This window comes from Prunus persica, chromosome G3, assembly GCF_000346465.2.
Source record: "Prunus persica cultivar Lovell chromosome G3, Prunus_persica_NCBIv2, whole genome shotgun sequence".
In the NCBI taxonomy this organism is placed as follows: domain Eukaryota; kingdom Viridiplantae; phylum Streptophyta; class Magnoliopsida; order Rosales; family Rosaceae; genus Prunus; species Prunus persica.
In genome coordinates, this window is record NC_034011.1 from 15,525,610 (window position 1) to 15,540,787 (window position 15,178).

General features: G+C 39.0%; 1 protein-coding gene across 1 annotated transcript; it reads left to right on the forward strand.

Annotated features, from left to right (window-relative positions):
• On the forward strand, window positions 17–1,903 carry LOC18783663 (armadillo repeat-containing protein 7). Its single transcript, XM_007217491.2, has 6 exons — window positions 17–158; window positions 246–285; window positions 633–706; window positions 799–892; window positions 1,034–1,116; window positions 1,465–1,903. Exons 1-6 carry the CDS (start codon window positions 87–89, stop codon window positions 1,639–1,641), a joined length of 540 nt encoding a protein of 179 aa, XP_007217553.1. The 5' UTR covers window positions 17–86; the 3' UTR covers window positions 1,642–1,903.

Sequence of the window (15,178 nt, forward strand, 5' to 3'; positions counted from 1 at the left end):
AACCTAGGAAAAAAAAAAGAGAAAAACAGGCGACCTCTCTTCTTCTTCTTCTTCTTCTTCTTCTTCCTCGCGCTCGGAGGCATATAATGTTTACGAATGAACGGAGGCAAGAAGAGCGAACTGGAAGATCTGGAACTCCAAGGCTGCAATACCTTCAGGTAACTGTCCCTACACCGTAAAAATCTATCTTCTTGTTAATTGAAAATTTTATTATTATCCAGCTTAGGTCTTCCTTTTTGTTCCAGGAATTGGTTTCTCAATTTCAGAATACAACAGATGATGAAGGTATGGCCTTGCCCTTGCCTATACTTTCAACCTTCTTCCTTGCATTTTATAGCTCTCTATCTCTCTGCAGTTTGGATTTCGTTGCTTATGTTGGTGCCTAGACCCTTTCTTATATTTGTGCATTTTCATGATTAAAAGTGATAACCTAGCACTTGCAGCACTAGTTTCAACCTTGTCAATGAAAAATTTGTTGTGATTTTGATCTTCATTTCCACCGAGTGTCAGTAATTTTGTGATATCAGGCAGGAGACAGGGTATCTGGTGTTAGAATTCTTCTGATGAGTCAATGTCAACTGATTCATCTCAAGTTCATTTGATTTGTTATTTGTTCCTTTCTTTCTGTACAGAGACAAAAGAGAAAATTGTTGCTAATTTGGCCAACTTTGCTTATGATCCTTACAACTACACCTTCTTGCGGCAGGTATAAAACGTATTTTGATATTCAGTTTTCTATTTTGGTATAAAAGTTCCATGACCATTTTAGCCTGATAAGCATTTTAAGATTACAAACAGCTCAATGTGTTGGAACTTTTTGTGGACTGCATAACGGAACCGAATGAGAAGCTGGTGGAATTTGGTTTAGGAGGAATCTGCAATTGCTGCGCCGGTAAGCTTACCTATTTAATCCTTATACTGACTCTGCTACTCCTAGTTTCTTAAGACACCATCTAGTAAGTAGCTAGTAAGTAGCTAGCACTAGTATGTGTGTATTTATTTTAAGTTTTAACGTTAATGTTTTAAGTTGCAGATCCAGCAAATGCCGTAATTATCACTCAGTGTGGTGGGATCCCTCTTGTTATTCAATGTTTATCAAGCCCAGTTAGAAACACTGTAAGTAGGAACTTGTACTTTGTGTCGGTGTGCACATTCCATGCTTGTTCTGTTTCTTTTTTGGTTGCAGGAGTAGTTCATATGTGTTTTATAGCCTCATAATTCTCATTGGTTTTACTAATTGTTTTCTGGGGTGGGATTCAAAAGTTGGACCTGATCAACTCTTATCAAAGCGGAGGCACTCTGAACTGAGCCGATATACCTAGTTTAAAATAACGTGTGCATTTGAAACTATTTATACACCACTAACATTTTAATTGATCAACATGATTCTTGATGCTTTGTAATGAAAACCGATTTATGTTTTGACGACGATATAGAATATTTGACAAATTAATTGATTGTTAGGTGAATTATGCAATTGGATCACTTTATTATCTATGCAACGCATCTAACAAGGGGGAGATTATGAAGCCAGAGGTGGTTGATGTCATGAAGAGATATGCTGCAGCTGAAGAAGTGAGTCTCAGTTTCAGTAATCTAGCCAAGGCATTTTTGGACAAACATGTTTCTGAAACTGCTTAGAGAGAAAGTAGCTCTTGTTTTATGATGCATCTGGATTTTTGGTTTTTGTAAGCATTTCTGTTTCCTCACGAAAATTTTGTTCAACATATGGTTCCGCGTAGTTGTTCTGCCAACACCTTTATACCAAAAATTGTGCTATACGGCCATTGTATCGGTATATCCACTTTTTCAACGGCTGGATTTAAATGATTTGATCTAATGGCCAAAATAAGTTGTGAAGACGAAAATAAAATCTCCTAAAACAACTGGAAAATTGGTTGGTTATATTGGATAACTTTGCTTCCCACATGTGAAAGAACATTGGAAAAGGTCAAATCTTGCAACCCAGAACTAACATCTCCAAAGGGGTCATTACCATCTCTTCCATGGGGATTTTCGTATTTTTCGACTATCTATTCCGTGGCCTTTTTGTTCTTTCTTCTATTTTCTGGTGTTATTGCTTTAACGTTGAACAACTGATGAAAACAAAAGTAAATTCGAAACTGGACATGGTGAAAGCGAAATGAATACTATCCAAAGCAAATACAACATTAATAGGAAAATCTCCAATACTTTAAAACAGTATTTGTAAGTTTAGTTTAAATAATAATAAACTATAATAATATAGTGTGGTTGAACTTTTGTTTTTTCACTTTAATAAGAAAATTTATAATTAGTGAACAACTATTTTGTAATTTCATAAGAGTGATAATTTGTGTAATAGGCAACATTGCCTAGTTCATTTGTCTTGTCCATTGTAGTGAGCAGTTTTTTCCAAAAGCCAATAGGCAACATGCCACGTGAGTCTATATATATAGTACACTTTTGCCTAGTTCAATCTCTAAAGGTGGCATGCCAAAGAAAAAGGGATTGAAGAGTCCATGGGCGAGTTATTAGAAAGTACGAATTTGGAGTTGGTTTCTGATAAAAAGAAGAGCTGTTCCCACATGTTAGACAGTTGGCTCTTCCCAGAGTTACCTCAAATCATTGTCCAATCATTTTGGATTCTAATGTGGTTAAGTGGGGCCCATGTCCTTTTAGATTAGACAATGTGTGGCTTCAAAATTAAAATTTTAAAGAGAAATTCAAGGAATGGTGGGAGAGTGAAAACCCGCAAGGTTGGGAGGGATTTAAATTCATGAAGAAACTGAAACTAATCAAAGAAAAAAATAATAAAGGAATGGACTAAGGAAAACGTTGAGAATGTTTGGGATGAAATAAGAGCAAAAGCAGGAAAAATAAAAATAAAAATCAGGGAGTTAGACAAAGAGGAGGAAGGGGGTCGAATGTCTTCGGATCAGAAAATGGAAAGAAATTCCTTGAAATTAGAGTTGGAAGAGCTCATTTTAAAAGAAGAGGCTACGTGAAGACAAAAAGCTAAAGTGACTTGGGCAAACAAAGAAAGGGGATGGTAACACTAAATTTTTCCATAAAATTGTCAGCGGAAGGAAGAAGAAAAACTTGTCAAATTAGAAAAGGGAGACAGGTCCATCACAGAAGAGGAGGGACAAATTGAGCAGGAAATAATTATGTTTTTTCAAAATCTACTCTAGTGATGGAGTGGATAGACCGAGGCCGGAGGGGCTAGATTGGTGCCCTCTTTCGCTTGAGAGGTCTTCTTGGCTTGAGCGACACTTTGAGGAGGAGGAAGTAAAGAAAGCAATCTCATATTTGGGAAAAGAGAAATCATCTGACCCAAATGGCTACTCCACGGCGCTTTTTCAGCAATGTTGGTCCATTCTTAAGGACGAAGTGATGAGGGTGCTGATCAAATTTCACAGAACTGGTATTATCGACCACATTACTAACGAAACATACATATGTCTTATTCCGAAGAAGCCTGATGCAATACGAGTGGAAAATTTCAGACCTATTAACTTGACTTCTAGTTTATACAAGATTATTGCCAAGGTATTGGCAAACAGATTGAGAGAGGTGATGGGCGACACCATTGCCTAAGCACAAGGTGCTTTTGTGAAAGATAGACAGATTCTGGATGCAGTTCTAATTGCGAATGAGGTAGTGGAAGAAACTAAAAACGAAAAGAAAAAGAAAGGTGTTTTATTTAAGATTGATTTTGAGAAAGCACAGTATCATGTGGACTGGGGTTATCTTGATTTTGTCTTGGAGAAGAAGGGTTTTGGGGCCATTTGGAGAAAGTGGATCAATGGACTGTGATTCTGCTTCAAAATAGGGGTGACCTTAGATTATAGAGGTTGGAATCATCTAGAGTGTTCTCAGTCAAATCATTTTCTGACCACTTGATTGCTAATCCCTCTTCACCCATCTTCCCTCCTTCTCGTATAATCTGGAAAACTAATGTAGCCCCCAAGGTAAAACTGTCGGTGAGGTTTATTAGTTATGGTAAAGTTAACACTTGTGATTTGATTTAAAGAAGAAATCCTAGTTTATATTTCTCTCCGAGTTGGTGTATTCTATGCAAATGTGGTAATGAAACACTAGATCATTTATTTATGTTTTGCCCAAATGTTTCTTCTCTGTGGGCAAGACTATGTCAGGAGACGGGGATGGTTTGGGGCAACTATAATTCTGTTTCTGATTTCCTAGGGACAGAGATGAACTTCTTTGGAGGAAGAAGGAGATGAGTAATTCTGGGCAATTGCGCGGTGATGGCACTGTTTTGGGTGGTGTGGGGAGAGAGGAATAGAAGAATATTTGAGAATATCGAGGGGGATGAGATCGATCAGATTTGGGATCGAATCAGGTTTTGGTCTTCGCTATGGCTTTCTACGACCTCTGAATTTAGGGATTTAAGTTTAAGTTTCATTTTGTCAGATTGGAAGGCAGCAATTGTTAAATTGGCGGTTAGCGTAGTTCTTGGCTATTATGTTGCCTGTTGTTTTCTTTAGTCTAGTCTCTTGTAGTTTCTTTTTTGGCCGTTTGTCTGTTTTTGCTCGCTTTTTTGGCTCTTGGGCCTTGTGGCTTCCTTACCCACTTTCCTATCTTATTCTCCTTTTCTTTGGCAATAAATTTCATTTCATTTTTTTTTAAAATGTGAAGGGCATGGGTTTTTGCCAATTTGTTTGTGGGTGAGTGTTTGCTATGTGACCATGTTTTCTTTTGTTTTGGTTTTTTTTCTTATGAGGATGTGAACTTTAGATTAGTTGAATGTGACTTGAGTTCAGTCTTTGCACTATGTTTCTTTTTTGAGTTCATTATTGCTGCTGTTGGTAAATTGGATTAGTTCAATGTGACTTGAGTTCAGTCTTTGGGCTATGTTTCAATCTTTGGGTTATAGATATTGGTTATTGATAACTGGATTAGTTAAACATGTACTTCGAGGCACTTCTTAAAGTAAGAAAGCAACTTGAGGAATTGAGATCCCCTGTAAAGCTGTAAATGATTCTGTTTGATAGTGTTCAATTACGACACCCAATGTATGTTGTAATCGCTTCCACTGAATTACAACTCACTATGCAAGTCGTCTAAGCGTGTTTCGTGGGATTATTTGCGACTGAAGAAATATGTCGTTATTGAGAAACATCATTTACAACAAAACCTAAGCGTTGAGGTGTAAGAGCATCTCAATTGTTGGGCTATAAAAGGGGGTGTATTACACTTTTACACCTCCAACATTCAGAAACTACTCCAACCCGAAGGTGTAAAGAGATGTGCATACACAATAATCATAGAAGATGTAAAAATTGATGCACATTTGTATCAATTTTTACAACTCAATGTGTTGGGGTCCACATAAGAAAAGTAGGAGAGATAAAAGCTGGTGGGGGTAGAAGAAAATGAGAAATTGACTTAATCACGGGGTCCACCTCCTGTTATTGAACTCTTCCTCCAATGGCCACAATTTTGACTTCATCCAAAGGCCCAAATCTCTCTCCTTTTAATATTGAACCCCTCTAGTTTAGCTTTGTAGTAATTTTTAATTTTTAATTTTTATGTTTATGTTTACACCCTCAAATTTATATATATATATATATATATATTCCATTAGAGGAAAAACAACATTTACATCTCCTGGAAGTGTAAAGGAGATGTAAATGTGGCTTTACACCTCCAACTTACACCTCTTAGAGCACCCACTGTTGGGGCGGGGAGGGGGGGGGGGCGGCGGCGGTGTAAAGCCACTTTTGCATCCTCTTTACACCTTCGAGGGTTGTAAATGTGGTTTTTGCTCCAGTGGGGACGATGTAAATTGATATTTTTGTCTTAATTCGTTTTTGTGTTAAAATTTTATTTTGTGTTAACTTTATAAAATTAATTTTGTGTGTGTTAGGTTCATTTTATTTTTTCAAACAAATAGACCTAAAAATATTTAAATTCGGAGAAGATATGATTTCATCCAAAAAGAATCGTTGGATTGTAAAGTGCATTTAATCTGAACCGTTGGTATCTTATAACGTTTTTGCAGACAATTCAACATCTATTATTGTTTCTAATTTGCACACAATTCAAGATTCGACATGACATAATTTGATCTCATTTTCAACCGTTGGATCGGATTCTCTTATCTTCATCTCAACCCTTCGATTCTCATATCAGATATCTTTGATTTCCTATAAATATCAAACCTATCTCTACCATCACTTCATCAAAACCATCCATCTTATCTGAAGTTCTTTCTCCTTGCTTCCCCACAATAGAATGAGTAACGAACACTTGTTTGACACCGATTCTGACGAGAAAATTATTGTATCTGTTGGATTTGGCTAAAGTCAGAGTTCAAATTGGACCCTTGGATCAACTTACTGTTGGACCTGATTTCATTTTGAAAAAATTAAAGCTGTTGGCTGTTGGCTGTTGGCTAAAGCTAAAAATAAATAATAATAAATTTAAAAAAAAAAAAAAAAAACAAGAATTGCATCATTTAATTTTGCAATGTAGTCGTTGGGGAGATGACATCCTATAGGCATGGGCCCACATATGAAGTTTTGGTCCAGCAACTACTCTAGCTGTGAGTCTTGGACACGTGGGTTTCATTCAGCAACTTTTTTGCTCACTTTTGTCCTTATTTTCTCAACTTTTTTCATGTAGGTCCCATTCCAAGTAGTAATTGTCATTCAAGCATAATAATCAAATATAAGTAGTAATTGTCATTCAAGTATAATAATCAATCTCAAACTATAAAATATTTATTCATCATCAAAAGAAATTTTTTATGTAATTTCATTCAAGTTCACGATATGACGTGACAATTTATGTGAAATCGTATAGATGTATATGCAATTACACAAAGTTTATGTAATAGTTAAACCTTTGAATGAAATTACTTTTAATTGCATGTTTGGATTAGATACAATATGAGTCATCAGGTTATGATTTAGTGTTTAGCATTATATTTAAGGGCCATATAATGTAGAGTTGGTTTTCGTGTTTAAGTAACTTTTTATCATTTGTTTCTTTGATAATTGCCAAGCAAATGCTCAGATTTATCCAACGGAAGGGGTAGTGCGCATTCGTTTGGTAAAACTCAGCATTAGCTGGGTAAAATACCCAATGATAACTGGAATTACCCAACAAATGCCCTTATTTATCCAACAAATAATGAGACCATCTTTCGGTTGGTAATGAAGAATTCAAATGCCCATTACCCAATGAACGCTAAGATTTACCCAACAAACGTAGAAGTGCTCATTTGTTGGGATAATATACTTTTAAACGGAAGATAATGAATGTATTGAATTTTTCGTAAGGCAGGAACATAGAAACTAAGTAGCTTAACATAGGCAATGGTCGCACCACAAATCACTGAGTATCAGGTCATACTGAGATAACATACCAAACTCCAAACAAGAAAGAATTAAATGCAATTTGAAATAACAATAATAAACATGAATCAAAATTATGTTCTTACCATAAGCCTAGCTAAGATGAATTAAGATTTTGGTACTTTCTTAGTCACCGCTTCTAATGCACACTAAAGTTAGGATGAGTAAAAAATAGAAACCTAGCTCCACCAAGTTTGAAATTTTTCACTTAGAAAAAACCTCCAAGCTTCGTGGCTACTATACAAAAAACGCCTCACAAGATAAAGCATATACACATGTTTAACCCTCGGCTACATGAAAAGCAGGTTGTGGTCCAGTATGGCGAACAATGCCCTTTTACCATTCAACAATAATATTATAAAACCAACAATAGCATCAATGACACTATATGACAGGACCCGATTCAAATTCCGCTCTGGAATCCGAACCAGACCCTGTGCGTGTTCGACACCTGGCGAATGTCGGGCACAAATGACCTATTTGCCCTTCTCTACAAAACACGAGAAAAATAATAAGGTGAACTTCTATCGAAAAGCCGGCAGAGTTTCCCTTGTAACTGGCTCAATACCAAAACATTTACACCTGTCAAAACAAGTATATATACAACCAACTGCCAGCATATGTATATATACATTCCAACAGTTCAAATCTCAGTCTAGGGCAAAACATCAGAGTGACTATTAAATTTACAAAAGAGTGAATCTTTTTCCAAAACAAAATCCTACATCAGAAGAAAGACGCGGAGGATGGGAAGTGGCCCGGTGGTGGATTCCTGTGCACGTCTACTACCTGGGGGCGCAAAACAACAATAAGGGTGAGTAGACCCAAAAAACAAAGTTTAGAAAATACCATATGAACATACTAACCCCACTGTAAAAACAGTTATACAAACTAACTTATTTTCTTTATTTCTGAAATCAATGCATGTATATAACTATACATTTGAAAACAGTTTAAAACTATCACCTAGGTGTACCATATTTCCGTCAATTCCTTGTATCCATCAATTCCTTGCATCACCATGAGTGACACATACTCGCAGGTCTCAGTGACACGAAGTCAGTCCGAGCCGCAACTCGCAGGATTCAGGGAACCGTAGTCCACTTTTATCCGCATTACTCGCTCCACACGAGTTCGAGTACCAAGGAACTCGTGGGGCAACTGTCAAGCATGCTGACTAAACCGAAGGCAACAAATATAATCCGAAGGCAACATTTAATAACTGGGTACAATGTGATTTAAGAAAATATAAAGTTTCTAAAGCAAAACTGTTGAACAATTAACTTTCTGTAATCTTTAAAATTCTGCTGCCATTTATTTGATAATTAACGAGAATATCTTTTCCTATATTCTTTAAAGGAAATTTCACTCGGCAGCATGCAACATAAAATATTTAACAGCATAAAACAGCTTATAACTGAAACTGAACTGCTTAAATTCATTTATTAAAACAAAGAGTCCACTCACTGATAGTCTAAGCTCGCTGGACCTCTTGAAGGTCCCTTCTGCGGGTCAACTGGTGCCCGGGTGCCTGATTCAATGATCATAACATTCTATTAATACAATATAGTAGTAAATTAAAAACCCTACTCCCGGCTTCTAAAAGTACGTGCGTCAATTTAAAGTGATCCCTATACCCATAACAGCTTTCCTTCCACGTGGGGTAGTTTAGCGGTATCTTGGGACTCAAAAAGCGCTAAAGTCCAAAAAGTAAATCCAGGACCCCACGGGTCCATGACCTCACAATATGATCCGGAAGCCGCTAGAAGATCCAATATATCTAGGACACATGTCCCGAGGGTATTGGTGTCAATCGGACGGTCGGATTTATCACAATCCTGCAATCGCATAATTTCTAAACCCCAGCCCTAGGGTTCGCGATTTCGGAGTATCCGGGACTCCGATTCACAATCCGTCGAATCCTATACGTTTCTAAAATTATCTAGAACAACATATCTGAACTTGATTACGATCCAACGGCTCAACAGTATTGAACCATATAATTGCACAATATGAAAAATCCGTTCGAGGCTCAAACGGTATCCAAATTGAGATCCGCGAATTCCTATGCGCTCGTGACGACTTAAGGATTGCATCAGAACACAGTGTCATGGCACCACCCTCGCCCACGCGCCGCCGCACGCGCCGGCAGCGATGGGTGTCCAAAGCGATAACGCATCGCTGGAAAATCTCAAAACCAAGGCCCCAAACTCCTATCCTAGGTATAACACCATATTTGGAACCACTTTTGCTCTTGGACCAACCCCAAAAACTGACCGAAAGTGGCCGAACACGGAGGCCGAAAGTCGGTCGAATGTCCAATTTGAAAACTGAGCTAGCTACGGTGAAAATCAATGCAAACCTACCCAACCATAAGCTAGAGCAAGGAAAATAGGTAGAAATCCATACCTTACTCGACAAATTTGGAGGAGAATTGAAGGAGAACGAACGGTTTGAAATTATGACAAAACCGATCTGTTTTCTGCTCTTTCCGGCCAGCGCCGGCGGTTCCACGGGCGGAGAATGGTCGGAAAGGAAAGAGGAGGTGGCGGCGGTTCAAACGACACCGGTCTCGTCGCCGGCGGTAGTCTGTGGCGGCGACGGCGATCGAAGAAAAAACATTGTAGGGGAAAGGGAATTTCGCGACGGGAGGGAGAGAGAGAAAGAGATGAGGTTTTTATAAAAAAATCTGATTTTCCTCATTACCATTTTGCCCTTCGTGATATTTTAATCGTATTTTCTTCATTAAAACTCCGATTCGAGCTCACTTCGTGTCTACGAACTCGTTTCGTCGTACTCTATGCAACGGTGTTTGTGGAATTGTCAAATTCCTTTTCGGTCAAAAAGTCAACTTTTCGTTCATAAATTATTCCAAGGGCAAAATTGTCTTTCCGCACAATAAATTATTGATTAAATATGAATTTTAGGTTTGGGTCATTACAACCTACCCCCCTTATACAAATTTCGTCCTCGAAATTTACGCACCTGTCACTCGAAGAGGTGAAGGTACTGCTCCCGCATTTGGTCTTCGGGTTCCCATGTAGCCTCTTCTACAGTATGACTCCTCCATAAGACTTTCACAAGTGGAATCTCTCTCGATCGCAACACTTGCGTCTTCCAATCCAAGATCTGAACTGGTTGCTCCACATAAGTGAAATCAGCCTCCAACTCTACTGGTTGCTCCTCTAACACATGGGAAGGGTCGGAAATGTACTTTCGGAGCATGGAGATATGGAAAACATCATGCAATCAAGCTAGATCTGAAGGCAAAGCAAGCCTGTAAGCTACTGGACCCACACGCTGTATAATCTCATAGGGTCCAATATAGCGAGGACTTAGTTCCCCCGCTTCCCAAATCGCACTACACCTTTCCGATGTGATAATTTCAAAAATACCCAATCTCCAACTTCAAACTGAAGATCTTTTCTTCTATTGTCCACATAGCTCTTTTGTCGGTCCTGAGCTGTCTTGAGTCGTTCTCAATGATTTGCACTTGTTTCTTGGTCAATTCAACATCCTCAGATACAACCAATCTGTGTTCACCCACTTCATCCCAATAGAACGGAGTTCTACATTGTCTCCCATACAAGGCATCAAATGGAGACATTCCGATACTCACTTGATAACTGTTATTATATGCAAACTCCATAAGTGGTAACTTCTCATCCCAATCACCCCGAAATTGAAGTGCACAAGCTCTCAACATATCTTCTAGTGTCTGAATGGTCCTCTCAGACTGACCATCTGTCTGGGGGTGAAATACAGTACTAAACTGCAATTGGATTCCAAAAGCTTCATTTAACTTTGTCCAAAATCGGGATGTAAACCATGGGTTTCGATCTGACACAATGGATACTGGTACTCCATGAAGTCTCATGATCTCATCTATGAAAAAGGAGCGGACTTGGTGAGTCGATCCACGATGACCCACACTCCATCATGCTTACTTTGTGTTCGGGGCAGCTTGAACACAAAATCCATCGTAATCCGCTCCCACTTCCACTCAGGAATTGGAAGTGGTTGCAATAGCCCTGATAGTTTCTGTCGTTCAGCTTTCACTTGCTGACAAATTAAGCATCTTCGGACATACTCTGCTATTTCTTTCTTCATAAAAGGCCACCAGTAGTGCTCTCTCAGAGTATGATACATTTTTGTGCTTCCAGGGTACATTGCAAACGCTGATTCATGGGCCTCCTCAAGAATCTCCCGTTTTAGAGCTTCATCATTAGGGACATATAACCTGTTACCCACCATTAACGCTCCATCATTTCTTACAGAACAATCAGTTTTGTCGCCATTTGCAACCTCCACTCGCAGCGTGCAAATCAAAGGATCCTGAGATTGAGCTGCGAGTATCCGTTCTACTAGCACTGGTCTCACATGGAGAGTAGCTAACAGCGCTCCCTGATTATCCACATCTAGCCCAACTCTGAGCTTCCTTATTTCTACCATTAATGGCAAATATCGTCCGCAAAGATAAGCTACAGATCCTGAAGATTTTCGACTGAGTGCATCTGCAACAACATTAGCTCTTCCTGGGTGATGCTCGATGGTACAGTCATAATCTTTTATTAACTCTAACCATCTTCTTTGCCTCAAATTTAATTCCTTCTAGGTGAATAAATACTTTAAACTTTTGTGGTCTGTAAAGATTTGGCAAGTTTCCCCATAAAGATAATGCCGCCAAATCTTTAAGGCAAACACTACTGCAGCAAGTTCCAAATCATGAACTGGATAATTCAACTCATGCTTCTTCAGTTGTCTAGAAGCATAGGCGATCACCCTACCATGCTGCATCAGCACACACCCAAGTCCAAGGTTTGCTGGAAGTGGGGCTCTCCCTGCATAGCAGGTACAGCAGGTACGGCTCCTGACGGGCCTCCAACTACAGACTGCTCTACCAGTTCAGGTACCGGTGCAGGAACAGGAACTTCCTCCTACCCGAGCTGGGGATCTTGTCCCCTTTGTCGAGACGACTGTCTAATCCCTCTACGAATACCACCACATTTAGGGCCCATCTTACTGTCACAAGAAACAGATTTTCAGGAAAACAAGGATGCACGAGGTGCAAAGTCTACAGGAAATTAAACATAATGTTCTGATACCAAGTTGACAGGACCCGATCCAAATTCCGCTTTGGAATCCAAACTAGACCCTGTGCGTGTCCGACACCTGACGAATGTCGGGCATAAATGACCTATTTGCCCTTCTCTACAAAACACGAGAAAAATAAAAAGATGAACTTCTACCAAAAAACCGGCAGAGTTTCTCTTGTAACTGGCTCAATACCAAAATATTTACACCTATCAAAACAAGTATATATACAACCAATTGCCAGTATATGTATATATACATTCCAACAGTTCAAATCTCAGTCTAGAGCAAAACATCATAGCGACTATTAAATTTACAAAAGAGTGAATCTTTTTCCAAAACAAAATCCTACATCAGAAGAAAGACGCGGAGGATGGGAAGTGGCCCGGTGGTGGATTCCTGTGCACGTCTACTGCCTGGGGGCGCAAAACAACAATAAGGGTGAGTGGACCCAAAAAACAAAGTTTAGAAAATACCATATGAACATACTAACTCCACTGTGTAAACAGTTATACAAACTAACTTATTTTCTTTATTTCTGAAATCAATGCATGTATATAACTATACATTTGAAAACAGTTTAAAACTATCACCTAGGTGTACCCTATTTCCGTCAATTCCTTGTATCCGTCAATTCCTTGCATCACCATGAGTGACACATACTCGCAGGTCTCAGTGACACGAAGTCAGTCCGAGCCGCAACTCGCAGGATTCAGGGAACCGTAGTCCACATTTATTAAAACAAAGAGTCCACTCACTGATAGTCTGAGCTCGCTGGACCTCTTGAAGGTCCCTTCTGCGGGTCAACTGGTGCCCGGGTGCCTGATTCAATGATCATAATATTCTATTAATACAATATAGTAGTAAATTAAAAACCCTACCCCCGGCTCCTAAAAGTATGTGCGTCAATTTAAAGTGATCCTTATACCCATAACAGCTTTCCTTCCACGTGGGGTAGTTTAGCGGTATCTTGGGACTCAAAAAGTGCTAAAGTTCAAAAAGTCAATCCGGGACCCCACGGGTCCATGACCTCACAATATGATCCGGAAGCCGCTAGAAGGTCCAATACATCTAGGACACATGTCCCAAGGGTATTGGTGTCAATCGGAGGGTCGGATTGATCACAATCCTGCAATCGCATAATTTCTAAACCCTAGCCCTAGGGTTTGCGATTTCGAAGGATCCGGGACTCCGATTCACAATCCGTCGAATTCTATACGTTTCTAAAATCATCTAGAACAACATATCTGAACTTGATTACGATCAAACGGCTCAACAGTATTGAACCTGATAATCGCACAATATGGAAAATCCGTTCGAGGCTCAAACGGTATCCAAATTGAGATCCGCGAATTCCTATGAGCTTGTGACAACCTAAGGATTGCATCAGAAAACAGTGTCATGGCACCACCCTCGCCCACGCGCCGCCGCACTCGCCGGCAGCGATGGGTGTCCAAAGCGATAACGCATCGCCGGAAAATCTAAAAACCAAGGCTCCAAACTGGTATCCTAGGTATAACACCATATTTGGAACCACTTTTGTTCTTGGACCAACCCCAAAAACTGACCGGAAGTGGCCGAACAAGGAGGCCGAAAGTTGGCCGAATGTCCAATTTGAAAACTGAGCTAGCTACGGTGAAAATCAACGCAAACCTACCCAACCATCAGCTAGAGCACGGAAAATAGGTAGAAATTAATACCTTACTCGAAAAATTTGGAGGAGAATTGAAGGAGAACGAGAGAAAGAGATGAGGTTTTTATAAAAAATCTGATTTTCCTCATTACCGTTTTGCCCTTCGTGATATTTTAATCGTATTTTCTTTGTTAAAACTCCGATTCGAGCTCATTTCGTGTCTACGAACTCGTTTCGTCGTACTCTACGCAACGGTGTCTGTGGAATTGTCAAATTCCTTTTCGGTCAAAAAGTCAACTTTTCGTTCATAAATTATTCCAAGGGCAAAATTGTCTTTCCGCACAATAAATTATTGATTAAATATGAATTTTAGGTTTGGGTCATTACACTTTAACACTATAAATATCTACTTACTAGTTATAAACCAAACTTTCCATAAGAAGTACAACTCCTACAGCATTTCGGACCAATCAATTGTTATACATAGGGCCTTAAACATATGATTGTCTCCTACAAAACCACAAGTAGAGATTCTAAATAGATTGGGACATCCCTAGTATAGTCCTCCCATTTCTCATCCACACCTTATGAAGAGTGACATTTTGGTGATGTGTTTGACCAAAGTTCAAAATATGTAGCATTTTAGTAATAATATCCATGCAACGAAAAAAAAAACGAATTGAAAAAATGAAAAACAACATACTGCAATAAAAAGAATTGGAAATTATTATGGATTTTAATATAATTTAAATGCTGTAAATCGTACGGAGTATAGGGGCAATATATTTGCACTTCAAATCAATGAGAGGAGATGTATTTGCCACCCAATAACCGAGGCAACAGTCTACTGCCTCGGAAAATTCAATTGTGTGCCCATCAGGAAACTATGGGATGAGTTTAATGGGTAACACAAAATGGGACTAGTACATTTAGGATAACCAACACCAACGGTCAACAATTTTATCAGCATTATCAAAGCAATGTACACTAACCACCAATCTATCTAACATCCCATGAAATAAATTCACAGGCAGATCATCATGAGATTCAGGTGGAATAATAGTGTATGATACACCTTGAATCTGTC

Excerpts from the sequence above, each read along its gene's own strand:
- LOC18783663 (XM_007217491.2), top strand. The coding sequence starts at position 87 with ATGTTTACGAATGAACGGAGGCAAGAAGAGCGAACTGGAAGATCTGGA. Across the intron at positions 707-798 it reads ACTACACCTTCTTGCGGCAG|CTCAATGTGTTGGAACTTTT; the intron begins GTATAAAACGTA and ends GATTACAAACAG. Across the intron at positions 893-1,033 it reads AATCTGCAATTGCTGCGCCG|ATCCAGCAAATGCCGTAATT; the intron begins GTAAGCTTACCT and ends TTTAAGTTGCAG.